General features: G+C 43.4%; 1 protein-coding gene across 2 annotated transcripts in view; it reads left to right on the top strand.

Annotated features, from left to right (window-relative positions):
- EFCAB5 (EF-hand calcium binding domain 5) overlaps positions 1 to 19,462 on the top strand; it is a 207,129-nt gene that overhangs the window by 138,158 nt on the left and 49,509 nt on the right. For both annotated transcript variants that reach the window (XM_069226262.1, XM_069226263.1), the window contains exons 13-14: positions 8,484 to 8,773; positions 9,323 to 9,495. In XM_069226262.1, coding sequence (XP_069082363.1) covers positions 8,484 to 8,773; positions 9,323 to 9,495 — 463 coding nt within the window. The remainder of the gene's footprint in view (positions 1 to 8,483; positions 8,774 to 9,322; positions 9,496 to 19,462) is intronic.

The following is a 19,462-nucleotide window of genomic DNA, read 5'->3' as shown; positions in this document are numbered from 1 at the left end:
TAACTTCTTTGGCAGAGTTCTTTCCATTGGAGAGGGTCTCTTTAATTTCTTAAATATTCTGTTACAAATTCAATTGTGAAACAGGATCAGATGAATCAGTTTTTTACTTCAGCACCCTTCCAGAGAAATCACGATTAGGTGTAAACACAGGGAAAATCTGTTATGGGGTTTGGCTCCCTAATACTGCTCTATGCAAGTTATTTAGAGCTCTCTGAACCCTATACAGGTTATGAAACTACCCAAACGATCCTGAATCCAATGTCCTACCAGCCCAGGCTTGCTTATGTATACCACTGGCTCACTCTACCACACCATTTGACTCCTGATGGAATGAATGCAAGTATAGCATACTCCCAGAACACACATAGGGTCAGATTTACAAGGCCCTAGTGCCCCCTTGTGCCAAAAGTGTCTTTTTTTTTTTTTTTTACGCTAGCGTGGCTCGAGGACTCAATTTTCGCCGCACCATATTTACAAAGTGGCACAATGCATGCATTGTACCACTTTGCGACCACTTTTTTTCAGAGTATGTAGGAGTAATTCATTCACGCAAGAGCAAAACCCACTCAGCATAAAGTAGCAAGTAAGCTCTTCAAAAGTTAAAAAAAACCATTAGGGGTTGCAATTTTCTCAGTGTGTTTGGAGGTTGTCAATTAGCACACTGCTGCAGGAAGTGTGGTGCTAGTCCTTTGCCCTCACTGAATATTTCATATCCATTGAAAATCATATTAAGATATTGAATCTTAGAATTTTTAAGTTTATTTTATACCCTATTTAACTGTTCTGATAAATTATCATGTGTATTATGACACCTCTAGATCTTCTTGTAAGATCTTCATTATTCAGGCTGCAATGAGCCCAGGGCTATTCTCAAACAACTGAATCAATGTTGTGTCGGCGTACTGAAATTTGCAAAGGAGAAAACAGTTAGATACTGCAATTCAGGTGCTATATTTTGTCTAAAGAACCTGTGCAAGATATCTAGTGTCATTTTATATTTCTTTGCAACTAAATTTGTCATCAGTCCAGTACTGTTTCTTTAAATTTCTATAATCTAAAACTGTTCTATATGAATTGTCTGGCTTAAACACAGAAAAAAAAGGTGTGTTCATGGTTGAATGACAAGACACTATTAACACTGCAACTGTAATAGGTCTATAATGATCCTTATATCAATTTTAGCTCCCTGCATTAATAGATACTGCGCCTGGACTTGGGGCTTACTCTCTAAGGGAATAAGGGAATTAGCAGAGAATCTTTGTCCCACCCTGCTTGGTTTTTTACAGTGCCGGAGCCTGCTTTAAAACCCACTCACATGCATATTTTCCTTTGACTTCTTCAGGTACAGAGGAGGAAAATGTTTGTATTGTTACCTACTCTCCTTGATGTGAGTCCCTTATAAATGATGGAGGGTAATCAACTTCTGTATGAATTATGTCATAGGCATCCGACAAATGTGACCAGAATACAACTTTTATTTGGAGCAATATTCAGTTTGTATTTCTAGATCGTGACCTTATCCGGAGAATGTATGTGTCCATCTGGTGTTTCAAACTGTTTATATTTTTAAGTTGGAGTCAACACTAAATGCTCTTTGAGAATCTGGCAGACTATAGCTACTTCCGCTGTGCTGTCCAGAAGCGCTACTTCCTAAATCACATTCTGCTGAGGTGTGCGCTGTTTCGGAGACATGCTTTTTTCTTTGTCAACCCAGCTACTTTCTTTTTCTTAAAAATGAGCATTTGAGTCAGAACGTTTCTCTTCTTTCTTCGCACTAAGCTGAACATTGCATGCTGGTTCCCTTCCACTTTTCTTTCTGACGCAATTGTCGATTCTATGATACTCAGTCCTGGCTCTCCTTCCTGTCCTACTCTCCACAGAGTCCTGCAAAGAACAGAAAGAACGGTTATCAGAATTTTGACACCGATCTGTCTTATTAATTTTTTTCATGGTCCCTCATATTGTATCCACCACTACTTAACTCCTGCTGTAGCTGAGATCTGGCCCTGAAGTTTTGTTTCATTATCGGATTTTTCTTACTTTCTGGTGCCTTTTCTTGATCATAACCTTCAGGCTCTTTTTTGTTTTGAGTTGTGATTTTGATGCTCCTAAAGTGTCACAACCCGTGGAGGTATTTTAGGCAGGTCTTCACAATCTTGACCAGGAATGACAACTAATAGTTGCCAGGCTACCAGAGCCCCTGCTCCCCCTTGGGTATTACTAAGAACTATCAAAGAGACCACCTCAAAATTACCTATCAATTTCATACCTAAATCAACAGTCTAAGCAGATCCCTGCTCATTCTATGCTTGTTCTAACACCTCCAGCAACATTACTAATGAGCCATGAGTACTAGTGTAAATATTAGCAAACATTGATCCATATGTAGATATATATTTTAGTACTAAAGGTAGGAGAGACAGTGAGTAGTTAATGGAAAATGGGGAATACTTACCACTAAAGGAAGGGATTTTGGGAAGACTAAGGAGGGGTTAAAGAACGGCAAGGGAGGGTTTTAGGGAAGGAGAGGAACCCACATACAAGGGAGTAAGGCCATGCTAACTTAAAAACTTCATTTCTATAGTTACTACAGACAAACAGGCATTGGCAAAGCCAGTAGGTCTAGCCTACGCAAGAGCTGTTGACTTTGCCAATATGTTTTAGCCATATTGTACACCAGCATGGCTGCTGTTCAGCATGCCTAAAAATGTGTGGGGTAAAGGAGCGTGGAGTGGGGTGTCATGAAGTAGAGTGGAATGTTATGGAGAGGGGTAGAGTGGTGTTGAGTAGAGTTGTGTGGAACAGAATGAAGGGGAGTGTCATGGAGTGTTGTGGTGGGAGTATAGTGTTGTAGAGTGGAAGGGGATACAGTGGAGATGAGTTGAGTGGCTTAGAGTGGAGTAGACTGTGGTTGATTGAAGTGCTGTGGAGTAACCTAGTGTTGTGGAGTGGTGTAGAGCAGAGTGGAGTGGCATAGAGTGGAGTAGAATGTTGTAGAGTAGAGTGGCGCAGAGCAGCGAAGATTGTTGTGGAGTGGCATAGAGTGGAGTAGTGTAGGAGAGTCATGGCGTAAAGTGTAGTAGTATGTCATGGATAGAATGGAGTAAAGTAGCATGGAGTGGCATAGAGGGAGTTGCATGGAGAATTGCAGAGTGGAGTCGTGTTGTAGAATGGTATAGAGTGGAGTAGTATAGAGTGGAGTAGAGTTAAATGGAGTAGAGCATCATAGAGTGGAGTATAATAGAATGTAGTGTCATAGAGAGGCCTAGAGAAAAAGTGGCATAAAGTGAAGTGTGCAGAGTAGATTGTTGTAGAGTGCAGTGGCGTAGAGTGCATTGGCTTTTAATAAAGTGGTATAGAGTGCATTGGCGCAGAGTAGTGTAGTATAGCACTGTAGTGCCATAGAGTGGGGTCAGAGTAGACTTCAGTGGCATAGAGTGCAGTAACACAGAGTAGATTGTTTCAGAGGATAGTGACGTGGCAAAGAGTGGAGTGGTTCAGGGTGGAGTGGAGTGGTGCAGGGTGGAGTGGAGTGGTGCAGGGTAGAGTGCAGTGATGCAGAATAGATTAGAGTGGCCTGGAGTGGTGGGGAAAATAGTGGGTTAGAGTGCATTAGAGTGGCGTAGAAGTGAAAGGTGCAGAATAGAGTGCTGTGGCAAAGAGTAGAGTGGTGTAGAGTGCAGTGACCTAGAGTGCAACAGTATATGGTGGTGTAGCGTGCGGTGGCACAGAGTGCCATGGTGCAGAGTAGAGTGGCGTTGAGTTCCGTGATGGGAGTGCAGTCTTGCAGATTAGAGTGTTGTAGGCTGCAGTGACATAAAGTAGAGTGGCACAGAGTAGAGTGGTGTAGATTACAGTGGTGCAGAGTAGAATAGAGTGGCATAGAGTGCAGTGGCAGCTCAGTGGTGTAGAGTGACATAGCGTGCAGTGGTTTGGAGTGCAGAGCTTTAGAATAGAGTGGCACAGAGAAGAGTGGTACAGAGAGCAATGGAGTAGAATAGAGTGGCTTAGCATGCAGTGGTGTAGTGTGCACTGGTGTAGCATGCAGTGGCACAGAGTGCAGTAGCATAGAGTGTTGCAGAGGAGAGTATAGTGGCATAGAGTGCAGTGGTGCAGAGTAGTTGGCATACAGTGCAGTGGCGTAGAATGAATTGGTTTTGAGTAAAGCGATGTTTAGTGCTTTGGCGTAAAGTGCAGTGGTTTAGAGTAGAGTCACATAGAGGGCAGTGGCATAGAGTAGAGTGGTGCATAGCAGAGTAGAGTGGTGCAGTGTAGAGTGCAGTGGTGGATAGCTCAGTGGCAGAGAGCTCAGTGTTGCAGAGCAGACTGTTGTAGAGTGCAGTGGTGTATAGTACAGTGGCATAGAGTGCATTGGCTTAGAGTACAGTGGTGCAGCATAGAGTGGCCTAGAGTACAGGAGTGCAGAGTAGACTCGAGTGGCGTAGAGTGGAGTGACAGGGTGCAATGGCGTGTTGCAGAATAGGATACAGTGGCGTAGAGTGCAGTGACAGCACAGTGGTGTAGAGTGGTGCAGCGTGCAGTAGCTTAGAGTGCAGTGGCTTAAAGTACAGTGGTGTAGAGTGCTGAGGCGTAGAGTAGAGTGTTGCAGAGCAGAGTGGCACAGAGAAGAGTGGAGCAGAGAGCAATGGAGTAGAATCGTGTGGCATAGCATGCAGTGGCACAGAGTGTAGTGGCATCGAGTGTTGCACAGTAGAGTATTGTAGCATAGAGTGCAGTGGTGCAGAGTAGTTGGCGTACATTCTAGTAGAGTAGATAGAATTGGTTTTGAGTAAAGCAATGTTTAGTACTTTGACATAGATTACAGTGGTTTAGAGTAGAGTGGCATATAGTTGAGTGGTGTAGAGCAGAATAGAGTGGTGCAGTGTGGAGTGCAGTGGTGTATAGTACAGTGGCATAGAGTAGAGTGGTGCAGCCTAGAGTGGCACAGAGTACAGTGGTGCAAAGTAAACTAGAGTGGCCTAGGATGGAGTGACATACAGTACAATTAGTTTAAGTATTGCAGAGTAACAATAAAATGGTATTTTTTAAGTTTGCGCTGATTTTGCGTCAAAAAACGACGCAAATGCGGCGCTAAAAAAGTATAAATATGGGCCTAAATCTTTTGAGGACATGTAACTGAGTTCGGCATACAACAAGAGTGTGTTATATCAAGCTATTTCATTGTCCTAAATCTGCCTTGTGGTCCTCACTGTATGATCCTCAACCTCGCCCTTCCCTGTAAAGACTCTATCTCAACACCTGAGGGTCAGTTTAAGAAGGGTGGTCTCTAGAGTGCAGAGAATGATCATTGACCCCTTACTCTTAGTCCCTGCAACTACTGAGTTTAGAAGACTGGCAGGGGAGGCTCTCACAAGATTTCATCCCTATTCCGGATCACCTAGGGGGAAGGCCTGAGAGAGACGAGATTCAAGCTGGGCTTTTTTAAGGTCCTTTGCAATTGGCAATGGACACTGCAGTGCATTCACCGCTTTAGTTGGTACCCTGAATCACATTGCCCACGGTGTAGGTCGGCAAAGAGGGATATTCTACGTGTTCTGTCGTCTACGTGTTCTGTCGTCTACGTGTTCTGTCGTTGTGCTCGTTGCTGGCCCGTTATTGGAAAGGGGTACACGAGGAAATTAAAACTGGCTGTGGGTATGGCTTTTCTCTCATTGAGTTCATATTTATGTTGCATGGTCTTTCGGGGATTCTGGGGATGACCACTGGTGGGCAGATGGTTTGCCAAGGCATTGGTGGTAGCTAAATTGCATCCACCTGTCAGGAAAGACTTGTTCAGTGAATTGGTAATTGCCACTTGTGACTAAGTTATTAATAAGCTTAATGACCAATTTGTCTGCCTTCTTGAGAATTTGGGATTATTTTCTGGCCCTGGTGTCTCTCGAGAATTAGTAGGTACAGGATTGGGCTGGAACGGGAGAAAGAGCAAGGAGCCTTGGTTCAAGGTATAGTTTTCTATGTCTAATGGGGGAGTATAAATAGGGAGGCTACGTATTGTGTATACGTTAGGTACTTTCTCTTTGCATGCACCTACATACACCATCTTTCTGTCCCTGGTGTCCGCAGATGAGAATGGCGTGGACTACATTTATTTGTGCACACAGTTGGAAGGGATTCGAGTTGGATGTGGGTCCATTTGCTGTTGCAGTAATGCTTTTTATTCCTTTTATGTGCTGTATATAGCCTTTGGAACTTACTATCTTTGTCGTATACCATCATACTAGCTGTTATTGACACGTTGCTATACCAGTGTTGTATTCCATAGGCGGTAGATGCTTAAATAAAGAATTCAAAAACAAGTAATATTAAATTACGCAGAGCAGTTTTTTCCAGGATAAATCATATTGCCCTCTGCTGGTAGAGTGATGTATCACCACCTAGCACTGATTACACATCACTCAGCATTTCAAAGAAACACGCAATTGCCTTTGCAGACCGGTAAAGAAGCATTATAAATACAATCCATTCTGCCAGTTATCTGCCTGCTCTGGGCGCAAACTCTTCTCTTCAGCTTTTCCTTTTTGTTCCAACTACGATTGCTTTGTTGTATCTGCCACGGTCCTTCATTCATTAATTAATTTATTATCTTTCCAACTACTGGGAAGTTGTCCTACGCTTTCACAATAGTTTTCATGAAAAATATTTTCGCAAAGATATTTGTAGACCACCATACGCCGTGTCTCACACTATGGCCTCGAAGTCCAGTGGAAATTGCAACCCCTTTCCACAGAGTTAATTCCTACAGGAGTATGTGACACCATTCCTTAAGAGGTATCTTTCCACATAGCTTAAAAAAACTAAGTTTATTGCTGTCTATGGTTTTTCAATCCAGGACATCTAGGGCCATGCATAGATTGGGAAATGCAACTGCAAGTCCCAGAATAACTACCTGTTGGTCAGTACAGGGAGACCGCCTTTCTGGGGGTGGCATCTGCCTTCTTTGAATAGACTTGGTCCTTGCTCGTAACAACACATTGGAGCAAAAGTTAGGAACACGGAACAGAGAGCAGGGGGATTGCTCATATTAACTTACATGGTGTATCACTAAATAGTCCCATCAGAACTGGCGTATTTGGTTATAGCCTTCAACACTTTTCTCTCCTGAACATGCTTGAGGGAATGTGCTTTTAGCTTTTCATCATCACAATTGCACAATCTGGACAGTCTCTCAGCAGCCTTTATCGTTAGGGAGATAGAGCCTTCAGAACATAATACTTCAGACGTGACCTGTGGGACTGAAAACGATACACCAGATGTGGTTTTTACATATTGACACAGGTGTTGCCTCAGAGGACACATGTAGTGTCCAGAATAGAACAGTACCCCATATGTAAACGTCTGTGGTCTCCAGAAAAGGATGCAAAACATGCTGACTCTGCAGCTGGACGCAGCACTACAGCTGTGACCTCTTGAATTGGAATATTAATACAGATGAGGCCTCGAGAACTGGATATAATGCTCCAAATAGCGGCCTCAGAAGCGGGAATGATGCTCCAAGTCTGAACTCCTGACCGCGAAATAACACCCTGAATGTGACCTTCTGAAATCGATGTAACACTCCAGATGAGGATTCTAAATCAGGTCACACTACTTCAGTTGTGGCATCCAAGGCTCAACTTGATGCTCCAGATGTGGACTCCAGAAACTTGACAACATACTTCATATCAGCCCTCCGCAACATGTAGCATCTAGACCGGTACACATTCCCCAACATGAGGCCTCGCCACTGATACTTAACACTTGGTCCATCGTGACTTCATGCTGATTTATGAAATCAAAGTGCCCAGGTTGTCAGGGTCAATGAAACGTACGAAGACTCACAGACTAAAGCCAACTCTTATTTCAGAGTCTCTTCCTTCCTCTTATGCTAAAATAAGTGTTTGTGAATAAAAGATAGAGAACTTTCATTAATTTCTCCTTGCCTGACTCCCACTTCCCCTACAACAGCTTTTCACTAGTGTGAGAAGGCCCGAGGCACGGGGACAGGTAATACGAGACACTTGTGACTAGCGGATGGTGTGAAGATCATTGGGGCTAATTGACAGTATGACAGGTTTGGGGCACACAGAACGGGTGATGAGCTTCAGGAACATGACTAGACAGTATTAGGATCATTGAACATGTATGGCCAGATTGTGAGGAGCTGAGATATAGAAACAGTATGAGGATCATATGATATTGTGAGGAGCTTCAATGGGGCACATGGTCAGACAGTGTGGGAGCTTGTGACTCATAGGTGTAATGTGTTCGGGGCTTGGAAGATGTATGAGGAATTTGGGACACGTGGGGAATTATGGCACCTTGCCTGAATATGTGTACACGTGGGACTCATGAGCATAGTTCGTGAGAGGCCAGTGGCACATAGGCAGACAGTATGAGTGCTCAAACTCAGTGGCTAGAACAATAAAAATATAGCATTCTCTTTGACAGCAAAAACCCTTGTCATGTTCTTACATTACAACCAGGACGGGAACGTCTCAAATCTGCCCAGGTCTGCCGTGATGATGCAGTGAAGATCAACTCCAGAGGTTTCCAGCGGTTCCTTGAATCCCTCATGGAGGAGCTTCCGGGCACAGAGGAGGAGGTCTTCCAGAGCCTGGTGGAGTTCCTGACTGCGAGCATTGAGCGAACACAAACCGAGCGCATGCGTGGATCTGCACGGCGCAAGTGGCTGCATGAGATCCAGAGAGCTGCTGAGAGAAGTGGCGGAAGCCTAGAGCCCATATACCAAGCTACCTTCCAGGCACTTTACAAGGTGGGTGTGCCCAGCAGCATCTGTCATAACCAGAAAACATACACCACTGGGGACAGCCCTGTTGCACATCCCTGCATCCTATCACACCATTGTGTCATCACGCATTCCTCTTTCATATTACACCACTATTCGTCTCATCACACACACACCTCTGTCCTATCACAAACCCTTCTGTCTTATTTCACATACCTCTGTCCCTCCCAGATATCGCACACCATATCTCCCATGGTTAGGCACCTGACACCCACATTACAATTATGGCCTAGATCCTTGCAAAGGAATGGACTATCTGTGCAGGAACCACTCTTACTAATAAAGTAACTTCAATATCAGCTTTTAATGAACTGCACTCCAAAGAGGTTAGGGACTTCTCTCAACAACAAGGTAGCCCAGAAACAAAGCCATGTTCAATTTCTCCATGATTTAAGGAGATCTAGCATTTACCATTTCCTAGCCAGCCATTGGAACACATCTTAGATAGCCGTGCAGGTACGCATGGGTTCAAAGGGGTGACATAACATTTGGTAACCAACAGATTTCTCCACACAGGATTCTGAATCTCATGGAAACAAAAAGAAGATCAGTGCAAGTATTGGGCTTCTGGAGCAGAGTCCCCCTACGGCAGAGAGGGGGCCTCACCTTCTTCGATATGTGGCCTGCACCCTAGAAGATGCACCATATGTCCTGAATAAGGCCTTATACAGAGACATGAAGGGAGTGAGGTGAGTATGAATGCATATTGACCATGCGTGGCACAGATGCTAGTTTGTTTGAGACAAGATTGTAAGCAAGGATGTTCAGTATAGATCCAGAAGAAGGGCCAGACCCATGTCAGGTTTTCAGGCTATCCAGATAAAATAAAGGCACAGGAAAAGGATAAAAATTTAATTCATTTATATTCTCAGTGCTTACCTTGAAGTACTGATCCTCCTGGTCCTATGTTGAATACCCCTGCTCCTAGGGAACTACACTGTCACACTAATGACTTACTAAGCTTACCCTCATTCTCTACCCACCAACTTCCGTTAATCAGGAATCAGTTATGACTTGGATCTATAATAAAATAGATGTGTTCTGTAAATTGTAGCTGTCTTACAAAAAGAGCAAGGGGATACATTGCTTTATAAAAAGTTTACACTGCAAAGCTGCCCTTTCGACTCTGCGGAATAAGAGTGCCAAAGGCCAACTTAGGGCAGGCAGTAATATTCAGAACATACACCAACATACTTACTGAGGCATAAGACTGATACTGCTGTAGTTAGTTGTTGAGCAGACCAGAGGTATGCCTTCTGGCAGGAGTTCAAGCGCTACAAGTGAACATTACATATCAATAGAGTGGTAAGTTCATCTACAAGAACATGCCAAGAAAACTAGATACTAGATTGGCCGTGGACTCCAGTTTTCAGTAACAAATGCAATATTGAGAGAGAGCGAGAGAGAAAGAGAGAGAGAGAGAGAGTGTGTGTGTGTGTGTGTGTGTGAGAGAGAGAGAGAGAGCGAGAGAGAGAGTGTGTGTGTGTGAGAGAGCGCGCAACAGAGAGAGTGGCACCGACACGCAGTGCTTGCTTGGAAGTTGCAAAACATATTGTACAGTCGTGCAAGCACATATAATCAGTTGTGCTAGTGAAAGTATTGCCATCATCAGACCCTCCTGAAGAAGCTCACGACAAACCCACATGATTTGGCAAGCTACAGATCAAGTTCTAACATACTAGACAGAAAAATCCTAGAGGAGAACGTGACTAACCCTCTTTGACAATATTTTGAATGCAAACATCTGCTTTGACCTACAGGCAGACCTTAGGCTGACGTAGGATACCGAGACAGCACTGGTGAACTTTAGAGAAGATCTTTTCTTCATCCTGGATAAAGGAAAGAAATTTACTAGACACTTAGGTTCATTGGAAATTATTAAAGACATATTGGGCTGTACGAAGAGCGATTAGTGGAGCCCAAGGGAACCTCACTCCCACCCATACCATTCAATGTACAGATGGTCCCGCAGGCACAAATGCCAGAATGTCATTAACTGCATTGGCAGATGTACACAAACAACACTCAAATAAGGATTCGGGCTTAAATTCCCCCAGAAAAAAAACTTTCACAGATTGAACAGTTCAAAAAGAATCCTGGTTCTGTGTGTTAGTTGGTGACATGCTTATTTTTTATTGGTCTGAAAGCATGGGGTGCCCTCCAAACACATACATCACAAAGAAAGATTGAGCAGTAAGTTAATTCTGGTAAAACCTTTTGAATCAACAAAGTCCTCACCTACAGGATCACAAAAACAGTTATTTGAGAGGCCGCCACATCTACATCTTATCATGGCATGCTTCATCCTAGGAAACCCCCCTCCCCCCACACCAGAGCAGAATAATGCCACTCTGGTGGACTCAACCAAAAGTGGGAGTTCGTAGATATTATTTTTTCAGGACTATTTCAAGAGTCCAAATAATGTGTTCAAAATATTATACCCAATAAATTTCCTTTTATTTATGGGTACCCTTAGTATGTCTTAAAAACAAAACAATGTGGTGCAAGTGTGAGGAATAATGGTTCACCTAATCACCTGTAACTGCCAGCATGTTCTGATCGATTAACATGCCTGTACAGATCGACAGCCTGGATGATTCTTACATCCCATGCAAAAACATGAGGCATACAGCCCTCATACCTTTTTACTGTAACTCAGTAGTGATATCTTTAGGTAGGAATAAAATTAAAATGCAGAAAAATAATAAACACAAATAAAGACTTTTCATAAGAGTTATATTTCAATGATAATTTCTATTCCATGTATACTTAACATGTTTCTGAATATAACATTATATCTCAGCATACTCACCCCATTCTGGACACTTCAAAGCTCTATAAAAAGGTGTATGGTTCTTGTATGTGAACACGTACTGTAATATAAAAAGGTTTTTTTCATGCAAGTGCTAAAAATACAGTCACACATTTGCGATTGAGACTTACACTATTCTATGATACAACAGGGCATCATAGATCAGAGAGGGGGGGCAACTCAACTGTAGTGGCACACTGGATGCATGGTTAAAAAACTCACAAATACATTTTTATTATTCTTATTCTTTTATGAATAGATAGCATAATAAGGTAAAACAGAGGCTTGCTGTTTATGTTTCAGGTTGTCAAAATATGTATAAATGCAGGCACTATCCTTCAAAAAAGTGTATTGGATAACTTATATAAAGAGACAATCTGAGGTGACAATTGCCTTGTAAGTAGATCTCAACATAAAAACGGGCTCTTGAAAATAAAGCGTCAGATAGTAATCAATCAATCAATCAATCAGTCAGTACATTTGTAGAGCGCGCTACTCACCCGTGAGGGTCTCAAGGCACTTGGGGGAGGGGAGCTGCTACTGCTCGAACAGCCAGGTCTTGAGGTGTCTCCTGAAGGTCAGTAGGTCCTTGGTCTGTCGTAAGTGGATGGGGAGGGTGTTCCAGGTCTTGGCAGTGAGGTAGGAGAATGATCTGCCGCCCGTTGTTGCTCTGTGGATGTGTGGGACGGTGGCGAGTTCGGCAGACCGAAGCTGTCGGTTCGGGGTGTAGAAGGTGAGTCGATCACTGAGGTATGCTGGTCCGGCGTTGTGAAGTGCTTTGTGGGCGTGGGTGAGGAGCTTGAATGTGATCCTTTTGTTGGCGGGGAGCCAGTGTCAAGGATGAGGCGTGCGGAGGCGTTCTGTATTCGTTGCAGTCTTTTCTGGATATTGGGTGTGGTTCCCGCGTAGGGAGCGTTGCCATAGTCCAGTCTGCTGCTGACAAGGGCCTGGGCAACTGTCCTTTTGGTTTCAGTAGGGATCCACCTGTAGATCTTGCAGAACACGCAGAGGGTGTTGAAGCAGGAGGATGAGACGGCGTTGACTTGTTGGGTCATGGAGAGCGATGAGTCAAGGATGAAACCCAGGTTGCGTGCATGGTTGGTGGGTGTCGGTACAGCTTCCAGTGTGGTCGGCCACCAGGAGGCGTCCCAGGCGGAGGGGGTGGGGCCGAGGATGTGGACCTCTGTCTTGTCCGAGTTCAGTTTTAGGCGACTGTTCTCCATCCAGTTGGCGACGGCCTTCATACCTTCGTGGAGGTTGGTTTTGGCGGTGGAGGGGTCCTTGGTGAGGGAGAGGATCAGCTGGGTGTCGTCGGCGTATGAGACGATGTTGAGGTTGTGAGATCGGATGCTTTTGGCGAGCGGTGCCATGTAGGCGTTGAAGAGGGTCGGGCAGAGGGAAGAGCATTGTGGTACGCCACAGATGGTCTTGGTGGCTTCAGATCGGAAAGGAGGGAGGCGGACTCTCTAGGTTCTGCCGGTGAGGAAGGAGGTGATCTAGTCCAGGGCTTTGTCGTGGATCCCAGCGTCATGGAGGCGTGTGCGCAGGGTGTGGTGGCAGACGGTGTCAAAGGCGGCCGAGAGGTCAAGGAGGATGAGGGCTGCGGTTTCGCCTTTGTCCAGGAGGGTCCTGATGTCGTCGGTGGCAGCGATGAGGGTGGTCTCGGTGCTGTGGTTGCTGCGAAAACCGGATTGGGACGGCACCAGAGTGTTGTTTTACTCAAGGTGTTGGGTCAGTTGCCTGATGACGATCTTCTCGATGACCTTTGCCGGGAATGGGAGCAGGGAGATGGGCCAGTAGTTTTTGAGGTCCTTTGGGTCCGCCTTGGGTTTCTTGAGTAAGGTGTTGATCTCGGCGTGCTTCCAGCTTTCTGGGAAGGTGGCGGTCTCGAAGGAGCTGTTGATGATCATCCGGAGTTGGGGGGCGATGATGGAGCTCGCTTTGTTGAAGATGTGGTGTGGGAAGGAGTCAGATGGTGAACCGGAGTGAATGGTGTTCATGACTTTGGTGGTGTCATCGTCGCTGACGTGAGTCTAGGAGAGTAGGAGGTTGATGTGGCTGGGGGGCAGTGAGTCTGAGGTGTTGGCGACTGCCGGTGGGATGTTGGTATTGAAGCTGTCGTTGATGTCTGCGATCTTGCTGTGAAAGAAGGTGGCAAGGGAGTCGCTGAGGTCTTGCGAAGGTGGGATGTCGTTGGTGCTGGAGCTGGGGTTGGAGGGTTCCTTCACGATGTTGAAGAGCTCCTTGCTCTTGTGCGCGTTGTTGTCGATTCGTTCCTTGAAGGAGGACCTCTTGGTGGTCCGGATGAGCTGGTGGTGCTTGCGGATGGCGTTCTTGAGGGCCGTGTGGGTGGCCGGTGTCTGTTCTTGACGCCACTTTTTCTCGAGTTTTCGGCAAGTCTGCTTGGAGGTCCGGAGGTCGGTGGTAAACCAGGTGGCCTTTCTGGCAGCGCAGTTGTAGGAGAGTTTCTTGATCCGGGCGAGAGCATTGGCGCAATTGTCGATCCATTGCCTGAGGTTGCGGGCAGCTGTGTCGGTGTCGGTGGTGTCGGCTGGTAATGAGCGAGCTGTGTAATGCCACTGCCGATATATATCGTCCATATATTGGTACTCACACTCGGGCTAAGGAACAATGCAGACAGGCTAAGACAACATATATATCTTTTTTTCAAATAACCGCAGGATATGTGGATAGATCAGTATAGTTCTGCACAGATTGTAAAAACGGACATAAATGGAAATATGCTTTGACTTAGACAACATAAATTTGTGGCAACCGATTTCTGTATCCAATAGTTAACGCTCCTTTAGCAGAGAGCCAACTGAAGTGCAGTCAATCCAAGGATATATGAGGTCAAAAAATGACGCAAATGCAGCGCAAAAAAACTATAAATATGGGCCTAGGTTTTGAATGCTGCACCAACCCCTGTTGGCCTTTTTTGAAAAATAAAAAAACGACTACCTGTACTACAATAAGTGATTGTTTATGCCTAGTTACAGTTTCATTAACAAAGGGATACTCAATTTGCAAACAACAAATTTATGCTGTCTGAGTCCATTTACATGACTCTATGTGAGTCTTTTTTGACAATCTAAGCACTACATCATTTATGACCCCATGTATCTTGGGATTGCCTATACTTCAATAGTGATTGTTGACTCTCAGCTACAGTTGCATTAACTGTTGGATACAAAAATAGAAAGCCGTGAATTTATGTTGTCAAAGTCCGTTTGCCTGATTCCACGTATGTCCATTTTTACAATCTTCACAAAACTATATTAATGTGTCCACATATCTTAGGATTATTTAAAAAAAGAAAGACATGGTGTCTTCCTGCCTTTTTATGAGCCTGGCAGTTCAAGGGCCACCAGATTCGCAGTGCCACATTATGACCCTGGCAGTCCAGTCACCGCCTGGAACATGGTTCCCGACAGGCTGATGGCGGTTGGACTTGTGGTCAGGCACAGAGGCGCTGAACTCAGCACCACCGTGCTGATCTCGACTCCGGTTTTGACAGTTTTTCGATGGCGGGGACATCACCCTGGAAAGGCTGGCGGTAACCCAGTGCTGGGGACCACGATATCTGGACCCCCTGCAATTGTCATGAAGAAAAGAATATCCAAGAACTCCCACTTTTAGTTGAGTCTCCCAGAGTGGCATTATCCTATTCTGGTGTGGGAGGTTTCCGAGGAAGAAGCATGGCATGATAAATTGTGGGTGAGGTGACCTCTCAAATATATTTTTGACCCCGTAGGTGAGGACTTTGTGAATGCAACAACTCTGTACCAGAATCCACTTACTTCTAAAGCATTTTTGTGTAATTTCTGTGCTTAAGTAGGAGGTCCTGCTTGGGAATACACCCTCCACCTCTCTCCATGTAACTATGTAACTGTACACCCCCCAAACACCTCAGATGAAGCAAGGAATATTTTAAGTAACATTCAACACAGATCTTTGGTTAGTTCCATAAATCAACGTCATAACCAGAGGTGTTAACCAACAACTGTCTATGTTAGGGAGCCTTCCCCCACTCATGCATTGGCTGGAGCTGACAAAGGCCTTGGTAAATGGTATCCAGATTACTGCAACTAGATTTGGTCTCAAACAGACTCACTGACAATCTTCAAAGATAACCAATTTACTCAACCAAACTCTGCCTGAAACACTTGACTGTGCAAATCCGGCCTTCAAAGCTGCCTGCTTCCAGTGGAATCCAAGGTCAAATTCAAAGTCCTCTCTGCCAACAGGAACTAAGGGCCCAAGTATCTAAAAAGCTTAACTCCTATTTACATCTCTGCTATGAACTTTTGATCAACAAGCCTGTAAAAAGACTCATCAAAAAAACATTTTAACACCACAAAAACGGAGGCAGACATCTGGGCTTCCATCTCCCCCGACTTACAGTAGAACCAAACAACCTAGAGTTGAGAATATTCCTAAAGACACACGTCTTGAGGCTGACGGTTGATTATCAGTGTTTGCAACTGTAGCATGCCGGTAATGAAGTAAGCCATGTCTCCTCTTTCTTTCTGTATTCTGGTCTGCTTTGATCACATATGAGGGTAGGTTTTTCCCAATTAAAATCTTTAAGACTGTCCTCTGCCGTGAATAAATGCCAACGTTTCCTTAAAGTCTTACAAATGGCACTGCTCTCTTTACTGATTTTAGAATTGGATCTTAGGCTGTCATTGTGAATTGTGCAGTTGCACTTGGAGTGATACCTCTGGGTGGAATTATTGTATCCTCAATTACAACTGTCTCTGAGTCCAGAATTATCGGGTCCACAATTTCTGAACCCAATAACTCCAGGTCCACATACTTGCAACTGTCTTCATGTGCTGCAGTGGCTGTGGGGAACTGAACAGTGTGGCACCACCCAACTCCTGCAGCATCATGGGGGGAACAAAAATGCTCCCTGCACTGGACAGGTTGAAGCCTACCCTGACCCCCTTTTGTCTCACTGGACCCTCCCATCACCCCAAAAACTTTTTCAGAGATGTTACACTAGTACATAGCAGGTGGAAACTGGAATCAGGGAAAACCACACAGTAAATGTCCCACTGTCTCCAGGTCTGTGTGGTTACTGCTCATTTTGTGGCAAAAACGTATGATTGCTGGAATTTTGTGAGGGGATACCATTCAGACTCAGAGACTGCCCCACCAAATTCTGGCAACCTCATAATGAGGTCCGAAGTGTAGTATCATGCTTCCTTCTAGGCTTTAAACTTTTAGTTTTTTTTGTCTTTTTATAAATCTAGCTCTTGCTGCTGCTTTATTGACATTTATGATATCATAGCCTCAAGTTAAAAAAAATCCTAAAGACAGAGCATCTATGCTGACCTTTTGTGACCTCTGGTGATGACCTGAGTTGCAATAGAGAAACACTAGATCATGGTGTATCAATTTGCATTTGATTGGGCACTACTTACCCTCACCTCTTTTGCGTTTTGACCCATCCACATTTTTGTTCTCGTGGATCTGTAGTAACTGCAATGTGACGTGTTAAATAAAACACAGTTAATACATATAGAAACAAGTGGAAATTTGAGTATAAGCATATTTCTGAAGGCACCTGGCAGGAGTCACTCTTCAAATGCACATGTGAGAAGGCATAGAGATCACACTTGGTGCAAATGAAAATGGGGAGAAGGTGCTTGTTTTCACACCTCAATGAAAGAATTCACTGGCATTGTGCTCTCATGTGCCTTCTTTTACTCATGCCAACTTGTAGTTGACACAAGAGAAAGCATCTTGCATGCATGCATGCCTCTGAGCTGCGTGTCAAATACATTGAATAGGTGCAGCTGTGTTCAGCTACACAATATTTTTTGTGCCCAAGAAAGATATGAGACATTTAGCCCTCATTAACCGAAATTCTAAGGACCAGCCATTTAAATGTCACATACACACACACACATATATCTATATATATGTATGTGTATATATATATATATATATATATATATATATATATATATATATATATATATATATATATATATATTCAAAAACTGTGCCATACCCTGAATTACGGACACCAAGGAACTCGCACTCCACGGCTAGTTTGTTAGTTTTTTTCCAGAAATAGTTTATTTATTAGATTGAACAAACTATTTCTGCAAACAAACTAGCTGTGGAGTGCGAGTTCCTTGGTGTACGTAATTCAGGGTACAGCGCCGTTTTTTAATGTTTATGGTGGATTTTGGCATCCGCAACTCGCACCGACTCTGTTACGGTGGAAGTAACTGGGAATGCCGGGTTTGATATTTTGGAATATATGTTGCATAGTACATAAATGTACAGTACATAAATGCGGAACTATAGTGCAACATATAAATATATGTTGCACTATAGTCCCGTACAGTACATAAATGTAATTTCTGAATAAAGTGTTCATGCACTATAGGCTATGTGCACAAATCTGAGTGACAAAATTGCAGTGCTTAATTTGAACAGGGCTCAGGGTCAGAACTTTAGAAAACTTAAACTTCACTGACATCCTTATATTCGTGACTTCATTTACTGTGAAGCAGACAGACTTCCATACGAGCAGCATGAAATAATTTCTCTATCAGCAATAATAATTGTGAGAGTCAACAAGAGATTATTGGCATTGCTGTTGTGCCAAATGGGCAGTGACCTTATTGGAACAAAAGGCCTCTCACAGGTCCCGCCACAGCCCCAAGAAGCGAGGGTCACTGGCTTGCCTTCCATTGGCTGATTAGAGGCAGGGTAAGTCAGCCCAGTACTGTATTTCCTGCATGCTTCTGTCTGAAGCACCCGGTAATGTGGAACTGGTGTGCATTGGTCTGGCTAGAATTAGATTTACATTCCCATCCAAAACAAATATCAAGTGGACGTATGGCATTGAAGTACCCTATTGAATCATATTATATTTTCTTCACTGAGTTCTGGGACTTGTACTTTAAATTTATAAAGGCTGAATTACAAATATCAATGTGGAAACAATAAACAGTAGTAGTCAAGCAACACCCTAACCATGGACCAATTCAGGATCATTATGATTCTGCATAAATTTAGAATGTCGATTGATTTAAACAAGTGACAAAATGAACCTTATGTTTTAGTGTCTATAAGGATCAATGAGGATCAGTTAGGCAAAATGGAGTGCACAATATATAACAGAAAAGGTCAAAACACCCAGAAAATGCATGTGCATTGGGAAAACCTTTGGGCCACGATGCATATTATTTTACAAATTAAGCACATACGTGGCTATTCACAAAGGTAACTTACACTTGTGAATACGTTAGAGGTGTAACTTTACTTAACTTTTGAATAGGTTTGCTACTTCTGGCTATTCACAAATTCCGAGTATAAAGTTACTTTGAAAAAAGGGGGTAGAGTCAAGCATACAAGTGTAAGTTACGACTTTCAAAAAGAAACGCTAGTAAGTCCAGCACCACACATTTCCAACCACTGCAACAGCTTCCCATAGAAATAAAAAGGAGGCTGGGACTTAAAATAAAACCCCATAAAAAGTAAAGTTAAAATAAACTGAATTATGTAAACTATCTAAAAGTATAAATACATATATTTTTTCTTAAAATATATATGTAAAAATAAAAACAAATTATTTAATTATTAAATATTTTAGCATCCTTTTTAGAATGTAAACATTAATGTAAGATTGGATTTTATTAAAATATAATGAAATTATATATCTGTACATCACTTTTGCATCATAAAAAATATTTTTTACACTTTGGTTGGAAATTTATTTTTTAATTCTAATTTAAGAAAAATCAGGTTTATTTAATTTAATATCTTTAAGTGAAAGATTTAATTCAAAATTAAGCAGCTAGTGCTGCAGTACTTTTTGT

The sequence above is a fragment of the Pleurodeles waltl genome, chromosome 3_1 (genome assembly GCF_031143425.1).
Source record: "Pleurodeles waltl isolate 20211129_DDA chromosome 3_1, aPleWal1.hap1.20221129, whole genome shotgun sequence".
NCBI lineage: Eukaryota > Metazoa > Chordata > Amphibia > Caudata > Salamandridae > Pleurodeles > Pleurodeles waltl.
The sequence above is the reverse complement of the archived record's forward strand: the minus strand, read 5'-3'. Positions and strand labels throughout refer to the sequence as shown.